Source organism: Acomys minous (genome assembly GCF_964271855.1).
Source record: "Acomys minous genome assembly, chromosome: 9".
In the NCBI taxonomy this organism is placed as follows: Eukaryota; Metazoa; Chordata; class Mammalia; order Rodentia; family Muridae; genus Acomys; species Acomys minous.
In genome coordinates, this window is record NC_140490.1 from 9,725,131 (window position 1) to 9,747,720 (window position 22,590).

General features: G+C 49.7%; 1 protein-coding gene across 1 annotated transcript in view; it reads left to right on the forward strand.

Annotated features, from left to right (window-relative positions):
- The window catches only part of TSPAN14 (tetraspanin 14), a 59,599-nt gene extending 37,761 nt beyond the window's left edge, over positions 1 to 21,838 (forward strand). Inside the window, exons 3-9 of the mRNA XM_084794322.1 lie at positions 10,856 to 10,906; positions 12,630 to 12,776; positions 13,693 to 13,863; positions 15,642 to 15,767; positions 16,770 to 16,814; positions 18,683 to 18,802; positions 20,251 to 21,838. Coding sequence (XP_084650448.1) covers positions 10,856 to 10,906; positions 12,630 to 12,776; positions 13,693 to 13,863; positions 15,642 to 15,767; positions 16,770 to 16,814; positions 18,683 to 18,802; positions 20,251 to 20,322 — 732 coding nt within the window. The 3' untranslated portion in view covers positions 20,323 to 21,838. The remainder of the gene's footprint in view (positions 1 to 10,855; positions 10,907 to 12,629; positions 12,777 to 13,692; positions 13,864 to 15,641; positions 15,768 to 16,769; positions 16,815 to 18,682; positions 18,803 to 20,250) is intronic.
- The last annotated feature ends 752 nt before the right edge of the window (positions 21,839 to 22,590 follow it).

Here is a 22,590-nt window from a genome sequence, read left to right on the forward strand (position 1 = left end):
CTAGCTGTTCTGTGTGTCTTTAGTTTAAAAAAAAAAAAAACCGCTTACAAAAAACAACATTCTGCTGTTGCCATCCTTAGTGATTTTAAGTTTGAGCCATAACTTTCCGGCTTGTAAGTTTTGTGAGTTAGAATCTGAGCCTAACTGTGCAGCCTTGCATCTGATTTAGACAGTGGAACACCTTGTGAAAATCTGAGCTCTGTGCTTAACTTAAAGCCCTCTCCTTCAAGGTGTCTGATACCACTTATGTGTAGGGTGAACATAATTTATAGTCTGGGTCAGGAAATTTAAGAACAAGGGAGAGGTTATTGATAGTTTTGCCAGAACAACAAATGAACCCCAGTCTACTCTTGACACATCAGGACCAATGGCTGCCCTACCGCCCTGTCAGAGAGACAGCAAGAAACCAGGTAGAAAGCACAGCCACACCCCATCCCCCAGTTGTTGAGGGGGAGGGGGGCTAGCCTAGCCTTTTTTTCTCCCATTGAGCTCTACCCATGTTGCGTGAGACCAAAGTCTGATTGCAGTAGGTTTCTCACCTATAATATGCGTTCTCATTCTCTCTGTCTCTCCCAGACTCTTTCCCCCACTAAGATAAGGTAATGTAGCTGTGGGTGACCTTGCATTTCTGATGGTCCTTCTGGCATGGACCACTGTCGTGCCTGTTTTACACAGTACTGGGGTTTGAATCCAGGCCTTCATGAATACTAGGCAAGCGTTCTACCAACTGAGCACATCCTCAGCTCCTTTGCTTCCATATTTTAAATGATGCATGTGTGAGAGAGAGGTGTCTACTGTTTTAATAGTGATGTGATGTAGTTTTGTTTTCACTGCTGAGATATGGTAGCTTTTCTTTCAAGAGTTATTGAGTGAACCTTTTGCAGTTGCATGAGTCCCAGAAGACTAAACAAGGCATCCCAGGATAACTTGCCTTCCTCTTTCATGCTGCAGTTGCCTGTCTGTAGGCGTGTGCACTTTCATGTCTTTATGGGCAGAATCCTTGACATCTGGAGGGCTACATTATTGCATCAGCATCACTGGTGTAGAGCATTCAGGTTGGTGCCGCACAGTCTTTCTGGTTGTGTCTTTGTAGAACCTCCCAAGTGAGACATTTAGGCTCCTTCACTATTCCAGATAAGGTTGTAGAGATTAGGCTTTCTGTAGTACAGAGTCTTCCCTGAAGGAAAGGGGGGGAAGTTATTGTTGAAATGGATTCCCAGGAGTGAGATCTAGTGGCTCAGAAGGTGTGTCCATTGATTTGACCTGGCTGACACACTTGCCCAGTCCAAATCACTTTTCCAGAAAAGCTGCTCCAGTGCACAGGAAGTGGTTCGCTTTATCTCTTGGAATAGGTAGGAATGTGCATACTCTCAGACTCAGCCGTGCCAAGGCTGAGGGCAGAGGATGAGGACTGCTGTAGTCAGGGACTTCCCTAGAGTTAAGGTGTGGCTGGGAGTGTTGACCTCCGCATGCCTCAGCCTTGTGTGAAGCTGTGACCGCCACTATTTATGGAGGAAGGCTGTCCCAGGTTCATGGAGGCTGGTGCCTGGCATGTGGTTGGTATATGTCTACAGGGTGTGTGCAAGACCAAGTTGTCTGTGTCTGTCCACATCCTGTTTGTGCCAGTAGATCACTGCGTGGTCACTGTCCATTGGAGAAGTCAGCGGCTGTGTGGGGCCTCAGTTCCATCTTGTTTGTACTGTTCTTTGTTTTTACAGAAATCTCTTTTTAAACTTGTGCTGAGGGTTTGGGGAGAGGGCTCGGTGGATAGATCACTTTATTGCCCAAGTGAGGACTGGGCACATAAAACTGGGTGGATACTCAAAGGGCAGGCTCTGGGTCAGGCTGTCTGCCAGGAGACCCTGGCTCAGTAAATAAGGTGAGGAACACAGAAGATACCTGTGACAAGCTCTCCACGCCCTGGCACTTCCTCTTAGTGTTGGCTTATCCCCTGTCCTCCTCTCCCTTCCTTCCTATCCCTGCCCTACCCTGTTACTTCCAGAGTTTCCGGTTCCAGTTCTTACCGTGTGTTCTACTGATGCCTCACACCCTTCCTTGAAGCCTTCTATTCTGTCTTGTGGGCACCTTCGGGTTTCCTGGCCTCCATTGACATACGAGTTTTTTTGGACGCCCCACAATGATTTTCAGTAGTGGCTGAGCAGTTTATACTCCCACCAACATTACATAAGGGCCCCTTATATCCCCACACCCTTACCAACCAGCACGCGCTTTCTTCATACTAGCCCTTCTGACCAGGCTTACATGGAATCTCAGCGTACTTTTAATTTGTATCTCCTCGGTGGCTGGGGATGATGAGCGCTCGCTCCCCCCACCCCCATTTCTCCCTCCTTCCTCCCTCTCTCCCTTCCTCCTCCTCTTCCTCTCTCTCTTTCTCTTTACACACACACACACACACACACACACACACACACACACACACACACACACGGCAGACAAATTAATGCTCATTTTAATCCCAGCACTCAGGAGCTAGAGGCAGGTGGATGGATCTCTTGAGTTTGAGGCCAGTATGATCTACACGGTGGGGCTCTAGGCCAGCCAGAGCTGCATAGTCAGACCACGTGTTTTGTCCATTCATTTCATTTTGGGTACTTTTCTTTTTGTTTTTTAGTGTTGTTGTTGTTGTTGTTGTTATTGTTGTTGTTGTTGTTGTTATTATTATTATTATTATTATTATTATTATTATTATTATTATTGCAAATCTATATATTAACCTAAATCCCTTAGGCTAATGCAGCTGGCAAAAAGATTTCCATTCTCTAAGCTGCCTGTTCATTCAGCTTGTTTTGTGTGTGCGTGTGCGTGTACTCATGTGTTCATGCAGAAGCTTCTTAATTTCATGTAATCCTGTTTGCCAATTCTTGGGCCTATTTTTTGTGTTACTAGGGTTCTATCCAGAAAATTCTTGCCTATACCTGTGTCCCAAAGTGTCCTCTCGTGTGTTTCCTTTCGTTAGTGTGAACTGCATTTTGTACAGGGAGAGAGACAAGGCTTCATTATGCATCTCTTGTGGTCCTGGAAGTTTGTGGACTACACTGGCCTCAGGCTCAGGGCTCTGCCTCCCTCTGCCTCCTGAGCGCCCGGCCGCAACAGTCTTTCTGTGTCTCTCTTCTGCTCCTTTCCTCCTGTCACATGTTTGCCTCTACATTCCTGCAGCATGTGTGTCTGTCTTCAAGCCCTTGCTAATTCTGTCTTTGCTGTTATTCCTTTGTCTCCTATGTATTGATTTCTGCCACCTTATTACATGTCTTTTTTTTTTTTCATTTAGTAATTTTTACCTAGTAGTTTTTCATGAGAGGATTCTTCCCTAACGGGATGATGTTATAAAATATTTTGGTATGGGCATGTGTCGTGAATCACATACAGTTGTAAGCTGTTAAGAGTTGCTAAAGTAGCTGGTTGCATGCTTTTAATCCCAGCAGTCGGGAGGCAGAGGCAGGTGAACAAAGTCTACCAAGTGTGTTCTAGGGCTACAAGAGAGAAACCCTGTCTGGAAAAAATAAAAAAATAAAATAAAACAAACAAAAAAGAACTGATAAAATAATGCATAGTGCTACCCTGAGCTGAGCTAAAGGAAATCCTGTCTTGGTGCCTGGGTCCAGATGGTTTAGTGCAGGTCTTGGCCCCGTGACCTGGTCCTCCCTGTTTTGCACATACTTTTCAGTGGAACAAAGCCGCCCCCATCATTTGTCTGTCATCTCTGGCTTCTCCCAGTGTTCCCAGCCAGTGGAACAGTTGCAGCAAAGTTCATGGAACATACAGAACTGAGAATGTTCACTGTCTGGGATTGCTTTACTCACTGGGATCTCTCTGTTTAGTCACTGTGCACAGGGGCAGTCATGCTGGGGGACCTCTCTTGGATGACTGTTCCTCCCTTGCCTTGCCTTGACCTCACATTTCTGGGTGGGGCTGAAGTTTCTAGTGTCACAGTGAACTATGTCCCTGGAGCAGTCCTTACCCTTTTCTGGGCCCCTTGCTGGGTCACCAACAGCCGCAAAGGGTACATCTGCTTCTTGTTCACAGCAGCCACCCATCCGGAGGGAGGAAAAGCTGGTGTGTGATAGCGTTGTGACCCTGGGCATGGTGCCTCCTGCCATGGGCCCCATTTCCCCTATAATGAGGAAGCCGAGGAAGCCAGCCCCAGCCTCCCCTCTGCTTCTCAGACTGGCCAAACTTCCATCGAGAGATGGTTCTTTTCAGACTTTTAAAGTGGGTGTTTATTTTATTTATTAGTATTGCTTGTGTGTGGTGTGTGTGTGTGTGTGTGTGTGTGTGTACACGTACATGCATATGCGTGTGTCATGGTGTGCATATAGAGATCAGAGGACAATTTAGGGAGTCTGTTGTCTTTCCACTGTTGGATCTGGAGGTCAAATGAAGACATCAGGTTGGCGTGCCTTTACCCTTTGAGCCATTTGTTGAATCCTTGGTTAAGGCTTTTAATATGGGATTATTTGGAAAGAGAGTCCCTGCTCCATGAAGAGCTCCCAGGGTTCCCCCATTCCTAGTGGGCAGGGCTGCACAGCCCCAGTAGATACCCTATGACTCAGCGCTCAGCCCACTGGGTGGACTTGCAAGGCCAGGCTGGGTTTAGGGCATCTCATACTGTGGTCTCGACTTCTTTCGGGGTTGATTGACCCTTTCACAGAAGTTGCCTAAGACCACCAAAAAACACAGATATTTACATTATAATTCATAACAGTCCGAAACTACAGCTGTGAAGTAACAATGAAACAGTTTTATGGTGGGAGGTCATCGTACCAGAAGTAGCTGTATTAAAGGGCTGTGGCATAAGGAAGGGTTACAAGCCCTGGTTTGGCGTCTGTGTCTCCTGGAGACCAATCTGACCCCAAGTTTAGTTGAATCACGGGCATTTGAAGGAGTCTCAAGTGTCTCCGGTATTCTTTGAACTCACAGACCTTGGGATTCTGGAGTGTGCCAGGACCCTGGCTTTCCATCCTGCCTGGTAGGACGTAGGTGGCAAAGCATAGCCAACAGAGGCACTTGATGGTGACATGGAACCACAGAGAATGGCTGCTTCAGCCTTGGGATGTGGAAGACCAAAGTTGTTAGTGTCATTTCTTCTGGCCCCTGGTGTCCCCCGCTTTCTGTTTGCATCCTCCCTGCCTTCCCTTCCTGAACTCTGCGCCTCTTCTTTTCTCCAGAAGCAGAAGCTGAGCCTCCGGATGGGGGGCTTTTTCCCCCATCTGGACACTAGTGTGTTTGGAAGCTGCGAGGGGCAAGACTGTACTAGCTACATTCTCCATGCTGCGACACAGTGCCTGACAGAAGCAACTTAAGAAAACTTCTGGCTCGCGGTGTGAGGGTGTAGTTCATCATGGCAGCAGGAGCATTAGGTGACTGGTCACAGTCATGGTGTGAGGGCGTAGTTCGCCACGCCATGGGAGCCTTAGGTGACTGGTCACAGTCATGGTGTGAGGGTGTAATACGCCACAGCAGTGGGAGCATGAGGTGACTGGTCACAGTCAGGAAGTAGAGAGAGAATGCTAGTGCTCCAGGCATCTCACTTTTTCATTCAGCCTGGGGCCTCGGCCTGGAATGGTGGGGTCTTACCATCTCAGTTAACCTCTCTGGAAATACATGTCTTCTACTTGATTAAATCATGCAAGTTGGAGATAGAGACTAAGTGTTACTGGGGACACAGTCTTCAGTGCAGCAGGTGTACGTGTAGGAGGGGTCACCCTGGTGGCCCGCAGTCCTGGTGCCACCTGCCTGTACTCAGGAAAGCAGGGCTCCCCTGTGTAAGGAAGGCCCATCTCTTTCGTGTGGAGGAAAGCACAGGCTCAGAGAAGGCCCCCACATGCAGGAGGTCCACTCACTAGAATGCTGCAGAATGAACCCTGGACCCTGGGCTGCTGCCCTGCAGTGCTGGACTCTGGGCTGCTGACCTGCAGTGCTGGACCCTGGGCTGCTGCCCTGCAGTGCTGGACTCTGGGCTGCTGACCTGCAGTGCTGGACCCTGGGCTGCTGACCTGCAGTGCTGGACCCTGGGCTGCTGACCTGCAGTGCTGGACCCTGGGCTGCTGCCCTGCAGTGCTGGACTCTGGGCTGCTGCCCTGCAGTGCTGGACCCTGGGCTGCTGACCTGCAGTGCTGTTCTGGGGCTCTGGGGTTGCAGTGGGCTCCCTTCCGCTTATCTCTGAGACAATGTAGGGAACTGGCTCTGATCATCAGCCTGAGTTAGTAAAGAGGCTGACCAAGAACCAGAGGTCAGCAGAGCGTCGGTACTGGTGGGAAGACAAGACATGTGGAGCCTGCAAGAGTTGCCTACACACTTGCACATGTTGTGTAAAGGACAAAGGCCATTGAGTCCTGGGTGGCTGCTCTTGAGCTGTGTGACATTCGAACGTTCTCCTCTTCCTGCCTGGCAGGGCTTAGGACGCGCCCCCCCCCCTCTTTTTTTTTCTTGAGGTAAGGTTTCTCTGTGTAGCCTTGGCTGTGTCCTGGACTTGTTTTATAGACCAGGCTGGCCTCAAATTGACAGATACCCACCTGGCTCTGCCTTCCTGAGTGCTGAGATTACAGGCATGTGCCACCGCATGCTTAGATACTTTTATTGAGACTTGATCATGCTTAGATAAAGTGCAGCAGGCTTACTCTTATGGTGAAGGGATTCTTGTGCCCTCCAGGGAAGTCAAGCCTGTGCTAGCTTAGGATACACTAGTAGGACCTTTTGTTTTTGTTTTATGTTGAGGGGACTCTTGTGACTTCCAGAATAAGGCAAGTCTGTGCCATTTTAGAATGTCCAATGGGATGTCTCATTTTTGTTTTTGGAAGGTGTGATGGGTGTTCTTGATTGTCAACTTTGACTACATTTAGAACTAATTCAAACCAAGTGTCTGGATATACTACACATGTGAGGGACTTTTTCCCCCCCTAACTAAATCATTTGAAGTGTTAAGACCTACTTTTAACTTAATCTTTTTTTTTTTTTAAAGATTTATTTATAACATATAGTGTTTTGCTTGCATGTACACCTGCATACCAGAAGAGGGCACTAGATCTCATTATAGATGGTTGTGAGCCACCATGTGGTTGCTGGGAATTGAACTCAGAACCTCTGGAAGAACAGCCAGCGCTCTTAACCACTAAGCCATCTCTCTAGCCCCTAATTTGATCTTCTGAGGTGGGAGGATACATCTTTAATCTAGGCCACACCTACTGGCAGCTTGTTGGAAGCTTTTGTTCTTGCTTGCTCTCCCAGGCAAGTCCATTCCTTTACTGGCATTAGAGCCTCCACCTTTGGGATTCCAGCACATACTGAAGACCAGCCGAGACAGCCGCCCTTGTGGGCCGAGCAACCGCTGGATTCTTGGACCTTCTTTTGGTAGGCAGCTATTGGGAGAATAGCTGGACCACATCCTACAAGGCATTCTGGTAAATTCCCTTTATCCATATGTACATTCACTCATTCATTCTGTCAGTTCTGTTCCTCTGCAGAACCCTGACTAATACAGAGGAAGTTTGGGTATTGCTGGTGTGTGTGTGTGTGTGTGTGTGTGTGAGAGAGAGAGAGAGGGGGGGGGAGAGGGAGAGAGACAGACAGACAGACAGACACACACACACACACACACACTGAGAGACACAGAGACACAGAGAGAGAGGGACCTTCTAGATCAGTTAGCCCTAGGGAAGATAGCCCAGAGATTTTCACTTAATAACCTAGGTCCTGGGACTCCTTGAATTATACTGTGAACTTCTTTAACCCATTGTCCCAGTGGGACCTTAGTCTTGCAATTGCTCCTGAATCTTTACAAAGACTCTCAGAGAGCTCCTTCTCCCTGGGTGGGATGTAGGCTCTTAGAATGCACCTTCTTAACACCTGCCTGTGTAAGTCATGCGCAGCCTAGAAACTGCTCTGTGGAGCCCTTCATCACTCTGTAGGTACTCTTTAGGGTAAGTGACTCAGGGTGCTGTTGCTCTCCTGTCCCCGTACCTTGTGGGTAGTGAGCTGATATGTTGTCAGGGTAGAGAGACCCAGCTGGGCTCTTAAGTCATCAGCGAGTTGTGGGGCCTTGCACAAATGGTTCTACATTTGTTCTGCATCTGTATGGGAGGTCTGGGGAGGAAGCCACGGGTTTGTCACTCACTCCTGGAGCTGATATGTGCGTTCAGAGGCAGGTCACTTCCCTTGTCTGGTCCTCTCTCAGGCTCCTTGACCGTAATTGGTCTCCAGAGTTCCTGCCTTGGGCAATATTTACTGAACCTGTGATGTAACACACGGCTGATAAGTTCCTGTCTTTCTGGTATGAGTTAACTTCACTTCTTCCTTTAAGACAACAGGAGAATAAGATGTCCTTATTCTTAGTCATTATCAGAGAAAACATTATTGCATAGCTGTGACCGACCCAGCGAGAAATCTCCTACAAGTCTTGAAGGAAGGTGTGTGTGTGTGTGTGTGTGTGTGTGTGTGTGTGTGTGTGTGTATTTGTGACACGAATGGGAACCTGCCTGTAGCTGCACAGCCTCGCATACATGCTTTGGCAGAGCAAACATCTTTCTTTTTAGTTACCCCAGGGAAGAATTAAAACAACACCTCAAGGCTGGATGTGGTGGTGAACACTTTAATCCTACTCTATTAATGGCTTTAATTTGTACTCTAGAGGCAGAGACAGGAGGATCTCTCAGTTCAAGGCTAGCCTAGTCTATATAACAAGTTCTAGGACAGCCAGGACTACATAGAGAGACCCAGTCTCAAACCAATGAACAAATCAAACACCTCAGCCTGAGTTCAGTAACACCTAAGTGTGTGTGGCTTGAAGGCTAATTTAATGTGGGGAAAAATAAATGGGATACTGTGGGGGGCAGTGGGGAGGAAAGGGCAGTTCTGATGTCGCTAATGCAATGTTTCCAGACAGCCTTCTTTCACCTGTCCTCATGGTACCAGAGGTGGGTGGCCTCAGTAACTGGCTAGGTAGGCTTGGGTTTGAATGGGAGTGTTGGATGGCAGTAGTGTCAGATACCTTTCAGCCATATTGCCCCAGCTCTGTCTCTGTGGACTGATCATGGTAGGCTCTTGCTGGCCCTCAGGAGTGAGTGAGACCCAGAACTATGCATAGACCCTAGACTTGGGGGCATCTGCTCTTGGTGAAGTTCTCGCGTGGGCCTGCTCTGTACCATCCTTCTGTACATGAATGGGGTACAGCCCTGAGCAGACAGACACCTTTGTCCTTAGAGAGCATGACTGGAAGGTAGGCACGGTCTGTTTGACTTAGGATCGGCCCTGCCAGGGGAGCCAGGCCACAGGTAGTTCCGAGTGATGGACGGGGAACAGCTGGCATAGGATGGTGAAGGTGGTCATCTCAAGAGGAGAGCTGGATGATGTGAAGGAGGAGGCCAGGAACTGATCCAGGACAAGAACCTTCTCAAAAGGCCAGCGCATGGTGGGCTGTGGTGGGATCTTACTTTTATCCCATGGGTGAGGTCAAGCCACTGGAGAGTTTGGAGGAGCAGAGAGACCCGACCATGACCATGGTCAGTAACTAGCAGCTCTGCATCTGAATTCCCCCCACCAGGAGAGAAGACACTAGAGAAACTGTATTGAACAGAAGACCCCCCCATCATTCCCTAAACAATACCAAGAACAGCTATTTCCACAGTGTTTACATTATATTTGTGGTACGTAGTCCAGAGCTAAGAGAGGATGTGTGTATGCTACCCGCAGGGCTTTGAGGATCTGAGAACTTTTGTCTGCACTGGGGGCTTTAAGGCCAGCCCTGTGGCTGTCACTTGACAGGGGATTTTTAAATGATGTTTCCAGTTTGTTGGAGGTCTGGGAAGAAGTGGCTTCACTTCTGATGACGTCATGATGAGAAAAAGACTCCACTTTGTTGGAAGAGAAGAAAGTCACTGGGTACCTTAGGGAGCAGTAGGGTGGCCTGTTGGTTTTTCTTCCCATGCCATTGAGAAACTGCTGTGGAGGAGAGGAAGTAGCCATGTGTGGCACATGGCATCCGGGAGAACAAAGAACTTATCTATTAAGAAACCATTGTGGTGTGGGGTGGCTCCGGGAACTTGTCCATGAGGCCCAACATGCTCAAACGAACATACAAACAAAACCAAACATAAACTAGAGGCAGCTCCACTTGCAGAGCATGGGGTGTTTAGTTTTATATGGGAAAAACTTCTGCTTTAGGGCTGTGCAGTTCATTTGGGCATCCCGTTATCTTGGCTATAGTGAGTGCCTGTAGGAGGGAGGTTGGCGTTACAGTGCCTCTCTTCCGCTTAAAGCCGCTTAGCTTTATTCATCAGCGAAACCCCCAGTGTTTCTGTAGCATATGTGTGGCTCGTGCTATGTGCAGATGGGATGGGGAGGCCCCACTCTGGCCAGTGAATGACCTGAGTAGCTGCTTGCATATGTTTGAGGTCTGAATCCTGGGCTGGGGGCTGAGATGTGAGAACAGGTGGTCTTGGGTGTGCTCTCCCGCATAGGCTTGCTTTGCAGCTGGTCTGATCCATGTAGACCCTTAGCTGGGCTATGGGCCTCAGCTCTGGCAGGCATCATACACACTGAAGAGCACAGTCGAGTGAGCTGAGGTAAGGAAACAGTGTCATGTGGCAGGCTCTTAAGGACTGATCTTGGGATCTTTACCTCAGCCCTCTGGTTATTCGATCATCTGTGGTAGACAGCAGCCCCCAGCCATTGTGGGGAGGTAGGTGCTGGTTATCTGCAGTCTCCATGCCTTGTTGGTGCAGAGTGCTCCTGTCATCTGCAGGATTCGGGTGCCACCTTGGATAGGGTACTAGAACACAGACTTTGTTCCCAGTGCTGGCTTCTGACCTGACTCTTCTCTCCCTCCCTCTACCCTGCTCAGCTGGCTGGAGTTGTCTTCCTTGGAGTCGGGCTGTGGGCATGGAGCGAAAAGGTAGGTGGAACCTCTGCCGCGCCCCGGTTACCAGGCGGCCAGACCCAGAGCCATGGACTGGAACTGTTCCCTCCTCCAGCCTGTTCCATAGGCACTAAGTGCAGAGAAAAGTTCTGTAGTGTTAACCCTCAGAAAGAATGCGCCTCTGAGGTTGCCTCTGCTCCGGAGGTCACGGACAGTTAGGCCAAGTCTGGAAGAGTTAGGTTGGAGGCTGTGAGCTCTGTGCGTATGGAGATACTCCTCCCCAGTTCCCAGAAGCCTTGAATAACCCCAGGCTTTGGCAGCTGTGCCCAAGGCAGGCTTGGGGCTGCCTCCTAGACCCTGTCCAGACCTCTGCGAACAAGCGGGCAGGTCTTTGAGCCTGGTCATGGTCATTCCTGAAATGCTTGTCCTGGCCCACAGAGAAGAGGGAGAAGAGCCTGGTTCTGTGGTCCTAGGCTCTCTAGGAGATGAAGTGTCCTTAAGCACCTTTGTGCTGCTTGCTAGTGTGTGAGGGAGGGCCGGCCAGGCTCTTATTGTGCAGCTAGATAAGGGAACAGTTGCTGTCCTAGGGGGTCAGAGCCCCAGGGCAAGGTGGAATCATGGTGCTGACCTTACTTACCCCATGGTAGGTTAATGATAGTGCTTAAGTGGTCAGAGATGGAATTCTCACCGGAAGGAGCAAGGAGCAAGGAGGACCTCGAAGCCGACACTCCCCCTCTACCTCTGGTGGAACCTGCGGTTGCTTCCAGAAAAAGAAAACACCACACTTTGGTCTATCTATGAGCTTTCACGTGATAGTCTTAAGAACAGAGTGGGGTCTGCCCTTGAGCCTGGGCACCTTTCTAGGAGGCCTGGGAACCCCTGATGGCAAAAGCTGGAGTACAGTGTCTGTCCCAGTGACCTGGAAGCAGCAACCCATGCCTAACAGCGCCACCGTGTGGCTGCATTTGGAATGGCAGCAGGCTTGACCTGGATGAGCCCTGATCTTGGAGCTGGCTACACAGCTGCCTGGTTTGGCAACTCTTTTCTCTTCCCTTTAAGCACACGGAGCCTACCTGTCCGTTATGATTGCCATTGGCCACATATAACTATGTGTATTATCTTTTAATTTTACTGCCTGGAGTGGCCACTGTATTTATGTATGTGCATGAGTAGAAGTAAAAAAGCAACCTACAGGAGTAGGTTTGGTGTTCTGCTTCCACTATGTGGGTCCTGGGATTAAACTCAGGTTGCCAGGCAACACCACCAGTGCCTTTTTTAAATCTTAAAAAATGATAAGCTAATTTTTATTTGTCCCCTGCCGCCTTCCAAGTGCTTTTTGTTTTTTGTTTGTTTGTTTGTTTGTTTATTGCAAGTACAGCCAGTGGTTCTCTTTGGATAGTGCTAACAGGATGCCTCTGTCACAGAAAGTTCGATAGGCGACGCTCTGTCCTTCATCTACCCTTGCTGGGTGTGTTTCCTAAAAAATGTTCATCATGAAGCTGCTTTTAGCCAGTTTGACCATAGCCCATAGGACTCCCCTCCTCTGAGGCCTGGCCAAAGCATCTTATAGGTAGACAAGGACAATGCCCTCAGGCTTAGGAGGTGGGCAGTGCCTAGCCATCACATGTGTCCTGGTTCTTGATGACAGGACCGAGCCTTGGGAAGCAGGCCCCTGGCTTCAGCTGCTGACACGGCTTGCCCCCAGGGCCTTGACTTGCTTCTCAGGACACCGCTACCTTTTATTCTCTGCCTCTTTCAGGGTGTGCTGTCCGACCTCACAAAGGTGACCCGGTTGCATGGAATCGACCCTGTGGTGCTGGTCTTGATGGTGGGCGTGGTGATGTTCACACTGGGATTCGCAGGCTGTGTGGGGGCCCTACGAGAGAACATCTGTCTGCTCAAGTTTGTGAGTAGTGCTGGAGTTGAGGGCGGGAGGGCGTGGGTGCGATGGGCTGGGGGCACTGCTCACATCTGGTTTCTGCTGTAGGCAACAGAAGTAGTGGGGGCAGTCCTTGAACCTGTGGTCTCACTGCAGGGAAGATCTAGGGAGAAAAACCCAGATGACAATTCTTCACCCTAGGAGAATGGGGTTTCCTGTGGGCTCCCCCTCCCCTGTAGGAGTTGCCAGCTGACTGCAGAGGTTCTGCCCAACTCCTTTGCTTTATAGCTCCCCTTAGAAGTTCTAAAGGGACTGTTTGTTTGCTGCTCACCCTTGCCCTTCCTGACTAAGATCAAACGATGTTGCCAGTAGCATTAAGGCTTCCTTCCTCCTGGGTGCGAGCCTGTTGGATGTGCAATGTAGAGTTCTTAATTTTCTGGCAGAATAACACATTACTAAGAGTTTAGTTTTATATTTAGCTACAACTTCATTTTTTAAGTGTACTCAGTTAAAAATAAATAGCATCTGGTGAGGAAAACGCCTTTATTTTCTTAATGATCTATTATTTGTTGAGCTTATTAGGTTGAGCTTACTTCATTTGAAAAGCAGAGCACACACCTTTCTCTAGGTCTCCTCCCCCTTAATGATCCTGTGTTTTGCATCTCACTTCCACATGGGCAGGCTGTGTGCACATTGTGCACGCTTGCAATTCCTCTCTGGTTTTCTTGGAAAGTTTTCTTCACATTTCCATGTGACAAACGTTCTTAGAGTCCTAACAGACACTTCAGGCCTCATGCAGAGCTGTGTCTGTGTCCCAGTGGGTCCCAATAGACTTATCACCACTGCCTGTAGCTGGGCAGCCGTGTTTCTAGAGAGAGCTGCATGTGGACATGCATGTGGGTCAGATATGGCTGACTCCCCCTTTCTTCTTGTGCCCATGCAGTTCTGTGGGGCTATTGTGCTCATCTTCTTCCTGGAGCTGGCCGTGGCCGTGCTGGCCTTTCTATTCCAGGACTGGGTAAGGGATCGGTTCCGGGAATTCTTCGAGAGCAACATCAAGTCCTATCGGGACGACATTGACCTGCAGAACCTCATCGACTCTCTTCAGAAAGCCGTAAGCTCTGCCCCTGACATGCCCTTCCTGCCTCTGGTCAGTCCCTGGTGCTCTGCAGCTGAGGTGGGAGCAAGGCCCTCCCTCAGACCCAACATGGCGGGGAGGTATAGAGCATCGCACTCATCCTCTGGTCAGCTCAGCTTTGCTCGGCTGCTGGCACAGCAGCTCCAGCCCCTGCTCCCTTGCAGTGTTTGGATTAGGCAGACAAGTCTGTCTCTCACCCATAGGCCATTCCTCCCTTATGAGTCCAGGCTTCCTAGCCTTTCATAGGAGCCATGTGGGCCGTCACAGTCCTCCCCAGATCGTGGGCCCTGTAGATATAGGGGGCTATAGAGGGTGGAGCTCCTCCCCCTAGATTGTGACTCACTGCAGGAGCTATTCCTGTCCCCTTCCTCTCGGAGACTTTTCTCTGTCCTGTTTGAGAGGGCAAACTGCCTGGGGGAAGGCCTCTGTGTCCGTTCTGGACCTTTCCCCAGGGGCCTGATCAGCAGGCTCCGGCTGTGGCCATCAGCCTTCCTGCCCTGCCCCTTGCTTGCAGCTGCACCTGGAACCTTGAATCACTGGCTGCTCCAGCCACGGGGATGAGCCCGCTCCCTGACACAGTGGCCTGTTTGATCTTCCTCACAGAAGCCTGGCTTTTGATATGTCCTTTCTATGGAACACTTGGTTCTAAAAAGAAAATAAACCAGAAAGCACTAAAAATAACCAACTGATACTGTTAGCCAAAACTTGTTTCCCCTGTTGCATGTAGCATGGCGACCAGAAAAGTCCGTTTATGTGATCAGGGAGGCCTCTGTGTGTTGTCACTTGACTTGGTAGAACCTTGCTGCCCCTGTTTTGTTCAGTTCCTGCTAGTTGGGTCTGCTAGTTTCTGGCACTTTCCCCTGCTTTTTGCTAAGGGATGTCCTCCCTGCCACCTATCTGCCTCTGTCTCTTTATGAGACAGGTGAGACAGGATCTTGCTATGTAGCCCAGGCTGCCCTCGAGCTTGCAAGCCTCTGATTATTGAAATTAGACGAATGTTGTGTGCTCTACCATGCCTGGCTCCCTTTCTTCTGAAAATAAAGAGGGATCCAGTAAGTTCTAGGGTTTGAGACAGGAAAGTTAGATAGTCATCAAGTCCTTAAAGCATCTTGTGGAGTGAAGGAGTAGGGATGGGGACAGTGGGGGTTTCGGTAGGAAAGTGGGGTGAAGGGAGGCAGAGATCCTGCTGGCCTTGTTTTGGCTTCAGGGACCTGCTGTGGTGGGCTGCTTCCGCCACAGCGATGCTCTTAGTGTGCTGGTGCCGCACACTGGTAGCCTGATGAGGGGTTTTATCAGCTGTGCTATGTAATGGGGAGTGGAGAGTGGAGACTCCAGGTCAAGGCAGAAGTTTAATGAGTTACTGTTGCTGTTCACCATAGTCGTAACTCACCCCTGTTGTAGATATTCAGCAGCTGTTTTATATTAAAAGGCCAAAAAAGTAACTAGAGCCAGCGTGGCCATTTATCAGGAAGAAAGGCCTGTTACTAAGGCAGGGTTCTCTGGGCTAAGAGAGGGTTATGTCAAAGGGACTTTAACAGGCAGGGTGTGGCTCAGGTGGGCTCTGCTAAGGAGTAGCTGGATCTTAGCATGCTGTGAGCTAGACTTGGTTCCATAGAGAGGATGGCGCCTGCAGTTTCCTGGCATCATTCAGGGTCTCTGAACACCTCGGTGGAGATGGGAACACCCAAAGACCCCTTGTGTTGGGTGAGTGACCCTGGCCCCTCTCATGTGTGTCTTGGCCTCTATGATTTCAGAATCAGTGCTGTGGGGCCTACGGCCCTGAAGATTGGGACCTCAATGTCTACTTCAACTGCAGCGGTGCTAGCTACAGCCGAGAGAAGTGCGGAGTGCCCTTCTCCTGCTGTGTGCCAGATCCTGCGGTGAGCGATGTCCCCTCTGTACTTCCGGAGCCTTCCTGCGGCTGCTTTCCAGCACACTGATAGTGTCTTGCATTCCTAGCCTCCAAGAAGCAAGCCTTCCCTGTTATTACCTGGCCAGGACCCTTGGTCTGGGAGAGGCCTATTTGCTGAGGTTGCACAGTAGTGTCTGATGTGTCCAGGAGTGTTTGAAATACACCAGTGTAGCAAGTGTAATATCATCTACTAGCACCAAGGTTGACAAAGTGTAGCCCAGGGGCAGAATTTGGCTTGTTTCATATTATGATCTGTGAGCTAAGAACACTTAGAGTATCTGTTTGGTGGCTGTAGTAGTTGGTTTTGCATTGCTGTAACAAACTCTCTGAGGAAAGGTTTGTGGGACTAAGCGGCAGCGTGTATGTTTACGATGCAGGAGGCCCTAACTTTAATCCCTAGAATTGAAGAAGAGCTGCTGGCTCACAGTGTTGGCTGCTTCCCCGTCTGTGGTACAGCGAGGAGCACATGGCAGAGGAGGCTGCCTACTGTTCCCTTCCAGGGCACATCCCTAGTGGCCTGAGAGCTTCCTTCCAGCCTCCGTCTCCTAAAGACACCACCACTGGGGGCCAAACCTTTGGGGATAGTCTGCATTTAACTTCAAACATGGCTGAAGAAAAAAAAAATACATCCCGGTATTTTGTGACGTATAAGAATTGGTATGAAATGCCGATCCCAGTGTCCTTAGTGATCTGGAACTAGAGTCAAGCCTGATGGTTTATGTGCTCTGCCTGGTGAGGCAGGGTGAGTCCTGGTTCTGCAGCCTGTGTCTACGAGACTTACTGCTGAGCCACCGCAGATCAGCTCACTGACCCCTGTGCTAGCCTGGAAGGGGGGCTGGCAGCTGACGTCAGAGCTGTGGTGGAATTTCCACAGATGTTTCCTGGCACTGGGCTGTGCTCTTTCTAGTGCCTCTTACCACCAGGTTTTTGACAGGACAAGAATGACTTAAGTTTTCTGCTTTTCCAACAGCAAAAAGTCGTGAACACACAGTGTGGCTATGATGTCAGGATTCAGGTAAGCGTACCAACACATAGCTTCAAGGGCCTCTAGGGAACTGTTTCTTAGGTTTTAATCTTGTGTTCTAACCTCCTGCTTTAGCAAAAGTGTGCATGTGCACACACACACACATGCACACGCACACACACATGCACATTAGATTTAAAGCTCCATGATATGATATAATATCACTTACCCCATCACTGTATTAGAAGTAGTGTGGAACTGCTGACAGAACTGTTGAAGAGCGGCCTGTTGTACTGCAATTGAGGGTAAAGCTTGTGGGCTGTGGGACTTGCTCCAGCTCCCACATGGAGCCAGTAGCAAGACAGAGATGCCTGGACCAGGATGGGCCTCAGAATCCAGAGCTCCCTTCAGACCATAGGAGTGAGGGCATTGGTGTGAAAAGGTAGCCAGAAAGATATACACCTACCCCACGCAGTCTGATCTTTGGTGGGTTTTGGTGATTTGGGCGGCTGCTGTTGTGAAAGGGAGGGGTGTCAGGGAATGTAGACACCCCCTGCTTAGCCATGGGCAATGGGACAGTCGATCTTCCATTGACCTTAGTTCACAGGAACAGGCTGCTACGTGTTTAATGTTTCATCTCCCCAGAAGCTGAAACCTCAGTCCCCAGAGCCATCACTGACTGAGATTACTGCCCTTAGTAAAAGGCCCGAGATGGCTCAGAGGTAAAGAGCACTTTACACACATAAAATAAATAAATCCGGAGGAGGGGAGAGAGGGAGAGAAAGAGAGAGAAAGAGAGAGAGATATCCCAAGAGCCTTTTGCCTCTTCTAGCATGTGAGAATTGAGTGGGAAGACACTGTTGAGCCAGAATGCAGCACCAGCCACTGAATCTGCCAGTGCTTTGGTGTTAGGCTTAAGCCTCCATAGTGGTGAGAAAGAAATTCCTGTTGCTTTAGGCCAGTGTGGTACTTTGTTGTAGCATCCCAAACAGCCAGGAAAATGCATATTTATGAAATGTAGCTTTCCTGTTAAGAATTTGATTGCATGTGAGACAGCCATAACAAAACATAAAGACAAGGAGGCTTACATGACAGACAAATGACAGTTCTGGAACTTAGAAGTCAAGAGGAAGCTGTCGGCTGAGTTGACTCCTGAGGCTGCTTGGGAAGGACCTGTTTGCTCCAGGCCTGGCTTCCAAGCTCTGGCAGCCCCCCTCTCACATAATTATATGAACAGTTGATGAGACCACATCCTGATAGCCTCGCTTTAACTTAGTCACCTCTCTGTAAAGACCTGTCTCCAAATACAGCCACACTCCCAGGTTCAGGGGCTAGAATTTCAGCGTGGGGAACATGATCATTGCACAGTGCATCCTGTAATGGCACTAATGTGAACCAAGGTTTAATTCCTGTTGAGATGGAGGGAGTTGATGGGAAGAAACTGGGGCTGATTGCTTGCCACTTGTGAGGCAGTAAGAGTGGGTGTGTACAGGGACAGCGTCCCTACACACTGATTTTCCAGGGGCATTGGCGGAAGGGGATCTGGCTGACAGTCTCCAGAACCAGGCTTACCAGTAGGAGACACAACCTAAAGGGCCACTGTTCTTTCTTCTGCCAACTTCCTTGACTGAGAAGGCACCTTGGGAGACGTGTATTTTTCCTCCAGGCTGCAGATGCCCTTGTAAGTTCATCTTTGTCCCCAAGAGCCTTTAGTTAGATAGACAGGAGGGGCCCTGGGAGCGGCCCAGACTGAATCTGGAGTGTTTCTCATGCTGGGTTTCCCCTGTGGTCCTTATTCAGGCTCCGCAGACCATCGTCCACATGCTGTGGTTTGCTCTGGCCCATACAGAGCCAGGCTGTCGTAGGGCAGGGCAGGGGTTGTGTGTGCTCAGGCTGAGGCCACTGCTGTTTCTCTGCAGCTGAAGAGCAAGTGGGATGAGTTCATCTTTACAAAAGGATGCATCCAGGCTCTGGAAGGCTGGCTCCCCAGGAACATCTACATCGTGGCTGGTGTTTTCATTGCCATCTCGCTGCTTCAGGTATGATCCAGAATTCAAGCACTGGATGCTGGGAAGGAAGGAGTGTCCAAGGCTGGGTACATGTACATGCGTATATGTATAGCATGGTGGCACCTGTACATGTGTGTAGGAGGGTGGGCCCGCGATAGACTGTGGCTCCTCTGTCCCCACAGACAGCTGAAGAGAGAGCCTTTTATGACATAGATAGGACAGTGACTCTCTCTGGAGAGCTCAGTAGACTTTATATGGTACCACCAGTATGGCGGTTGGGATGGAAGTGCATGGCTCATAACTGTCACTCACTTTGGGGTCCTTCCCTTCTGGTAGATGAAAGTAGCAGGATTTAAGGGGACATGTCAGGAGCTTTACAGTGGGAGGTGACTTTTCCTATTAGCAGTTATGGTAGAACTTTCTTGTCCCTGATCCCCTGGCTGGGCTTCCTGGAGCCTTCTGTCACCACAGAGGTCCCCCCTGCCTTTGTTGGTCCAGGGGTAATTGGGGGTGGCTAGTGCCCACTGGGAAATCTGGAAAAAAAAAAAGGCCATAACCCAGTTATATCAGGGAAATTGTAAGTTTTACTATGGTTCATGTGTAAGAGGCACTGGCTGCCTTTGAGCAACTTCTGGCACAGTGAAGGTGGTGCTTTCCTGTAGGTGACTCTGCCTTGAAAAGGTGGACCTGAGCCGGCCGTGGTGGTGCAGGCCTTTAATCCCAGCTCTCAGGAGGCAGAGGCAGGTAGATGTCTGTGAGTTCGAGGCCAGCCTGGTCTACAAAGCGAATCCAGGACAGCCAGGGCTACATAGAGAAACTCTGTCCCAAAAAACCAAACCAAACCAAAAAAAAGGTGCACCTGGTTGCAGCACCCCACGTCACTCCCAGTTGTGTTGAGTGACTACAGGAGACTAGAGAGAAGCTGTGGGAAAGGGAAGAAAAATCTTACTTATGAAGTGGGCAGTATAGTAAGACTTCAGAGAAGCTGGCTTCAGTTATGAAACCAAGCTTAAAGGGGGAAAAACCAAGCTCACTTCCAAAGGTTACCAAGTTTATGTTCTTCTGCTTACCCTTCTCTCACGACATTCCTGTCTGCTAAGGTCAGGGTTGTCTGCCGACATCAGAGGCCTGGCTGGGAGATTGTTCCCTTGGGAATCAGGCTGACGGGGTGGCTGGTTCTGAACAATTGGTGTTATTTTTCAGTTTGACCTACAGCTCAAGCTTGGTATGTGGCATGTTCACTCCCTGGGGAGAGGCTGAGCACCTGCTCTGACCTATTCCTTGCTTGAGGGCTGCAACAGCCTACCAAAGCTCATTTCCCATGGGGCGGGTCATGCTTTGCTACTTGTTCAAGTTCTGTTCTCACCTTGCCCTTGACCTGGTAAGGTAGGTGAGGGAGGCCATGCAAGCAGTCTCCAGCAGCCCACTTCTGCTTCCTGTCACTGTTCTGGGCCACTTATCTTTGGCTTTGGTTTCAGATCTTCGGCATCTTCCTGGCGAGGACTCTGATCTCAGACATCGAGGCAGTGAAGGCAGGTCATCACTTCTGAGAAGCAGACACAGCAAACGGAGCTGAGCCACATGTGGAAGTCAACATAGCCACCCACAGCCAGAGCCCAGTCTTCGGCATCAGCCTGATATGGCATCTCTGTTTCTTCTTGCTGGTGCTGAAGACCAAGGCCCCTCCTCATCTGTCCAGGCTTGACATGGCATCTCTGCAGGGGTTTGACCAGAGACAGAGAATGTGTCTTTATGTGGAGTAGTAACTCTGAGGACAGATGGCTCCCATGGCTGCAAGGAAGGCTTGATGGCCTCTTAGAGCCAGCCCGAGAACATCTACAGGTCCCTACCTACTCAGTAAGGCTTATGCACATGCTCACCTTTTACCTTCTGTGTGTGGAGCATTCGTATGGGACCAGCAGGTTGAGGACAAGGCTTCTGGCGTCATCGGATAAAGAAGCATGGGGAGGGATAAGTGGTCCAGTGGTCCCCCTCATGCCACCAGGGTTCACAGTGGTGCAAACATGCTAGGAGTTTGCAGGATCCTCAGCCATGTCTATGTGAAGAATGCCTGAGCCAGCATAACCTGTCCTAGAGGAGCACCTCACCACTGCCTTTCAGACATGCACTGCTCTCCCAGCATAGAACAGCCTTGCTTCTCCATAGCATTAAGCCCTGCTGAGGGCCAGCTCTCCTGTTGGTAAAGCGTGTAAATAGTTTATTTATAGGGGTAAGAGTGTTCTGTTACCATGTCTTCATCTTCATAGCCTTTTCTCTCTGGCTTTCTTTTTCTCAGCAGCCTTACCCAGTGTCTGGGACCAAGCTGTCCTTTTCAGTTTCCCGAGTGTCTCAAGAACCAGCTGTGACAGCTTCTCCCTCTGGTCCATACCCCCTCCACGCACCCCTGTTGGCTTCACTGTCTTCTGGTCTCGGTGCTACTGAAATGGCCACCAGAACTTGAATCCTGATTGACCCTTTCTCCCCACTGCCCTCCAGGGAGCCTCAGTTCCTGTTTGCCAGCTGGAAATGGGCTTCTTGTCATGACCACATACAGCTAGTGGCCCAAAGTGTGCTGTCCCTGGAGGGCAACACTCCAGCAGCCAGGCCCTGGTGAGCCGCAGACACCAGGTGCCGTGTGGAAGCTCAGCGCGTCTTATTTCTAATTTTCGTGGTGACTCCTCCACCCAGATGCCGTGTTCACTGTCAGTGTGGTTCTGGGGCTGCTCTTGAGAATGATGTCTGTCTTACGTACTGGATACACCCGAGGTGCACCCGGCGTCTGCCCACCTTGGGCTGGGCTACTCTCCTGCTTCTCTATAGCTTGTATCTGTCCTTACCGTTCAGGGATTGAGTGCTACCTTCAGTTACTTGCCGAAGTGTACATTCTAGTGTGGTGTATACTGGTGATGCTGGTGGGCGTGTGTTGATGATGATGATGATGATGATGTTATAATTTTTTAAATAATTCTCTATAGACTAGAGGAAGAAGAATGCTTGTGTTTTTAGGAAGTGTGATGCTTCTTTTTGACCTGCCAAACTCTTTTATGGAATATATCTTTATATTAATGCCGTTGTTTGGGTCTTTTTTTGTTTGTTTGTTTGGAATCACTATTAAAAAGAAAAGCTTTAAGCATTTTAGTGATAAATTCAGCCATTGAGCTGGCCTGAGGCCACAGGTGTGACTGGGTGGTGCACGAGCCCAGTGGCTAAGGCAGGCCATCACGTGCCCATCCTGAAAGGTTCCACCTCTCCTTCTCATGCGCCCTGCAGGTGAACCTAGGTGGCTTATGGCTTTGCCACCTTCAGCGATAAGCACCGACTGGCCGACTGGAAATCTCCCTCTCTAGGGCTTAGGGAAGCATCTTCTCAGTTATGTCCATCTTGCCCCGACAGTATTGCCCATCCAGGCAAAAGTGCGCAGGAACTGGTTCCAGGCAGGACGCTGCTGTATCAGCTGTGTGTCCTAGGTATCAGTAGGTGGCCCTGCTGGAGGCAGTGGTGATTGCAGACACTCCCTGCTGGCACACTGACACCAAGGGCTTCCAGCAGCTCCTCCTGCTCATGTGGATTTAACTTACAATCCGGGGCCCATCTGGTGTCTTTCCGGTGTCACACATCCCTGCTTAGGATGAAGTCTGTTTATGACTTGCAGAGTTGGGTTTGTTTCCCAGTTAACTTTTAAAATGGGGCCACGTCAGTCTACCTCATGTTGCTAAATGAAAAAAAGTGGAAGGTCAGGGGAACGAGAATCTGGAACATTCCTTGGCCTATCCTGAGCACCCACCTGCTCTGTCCTCTTAGGCTGATGAGCTAGCATG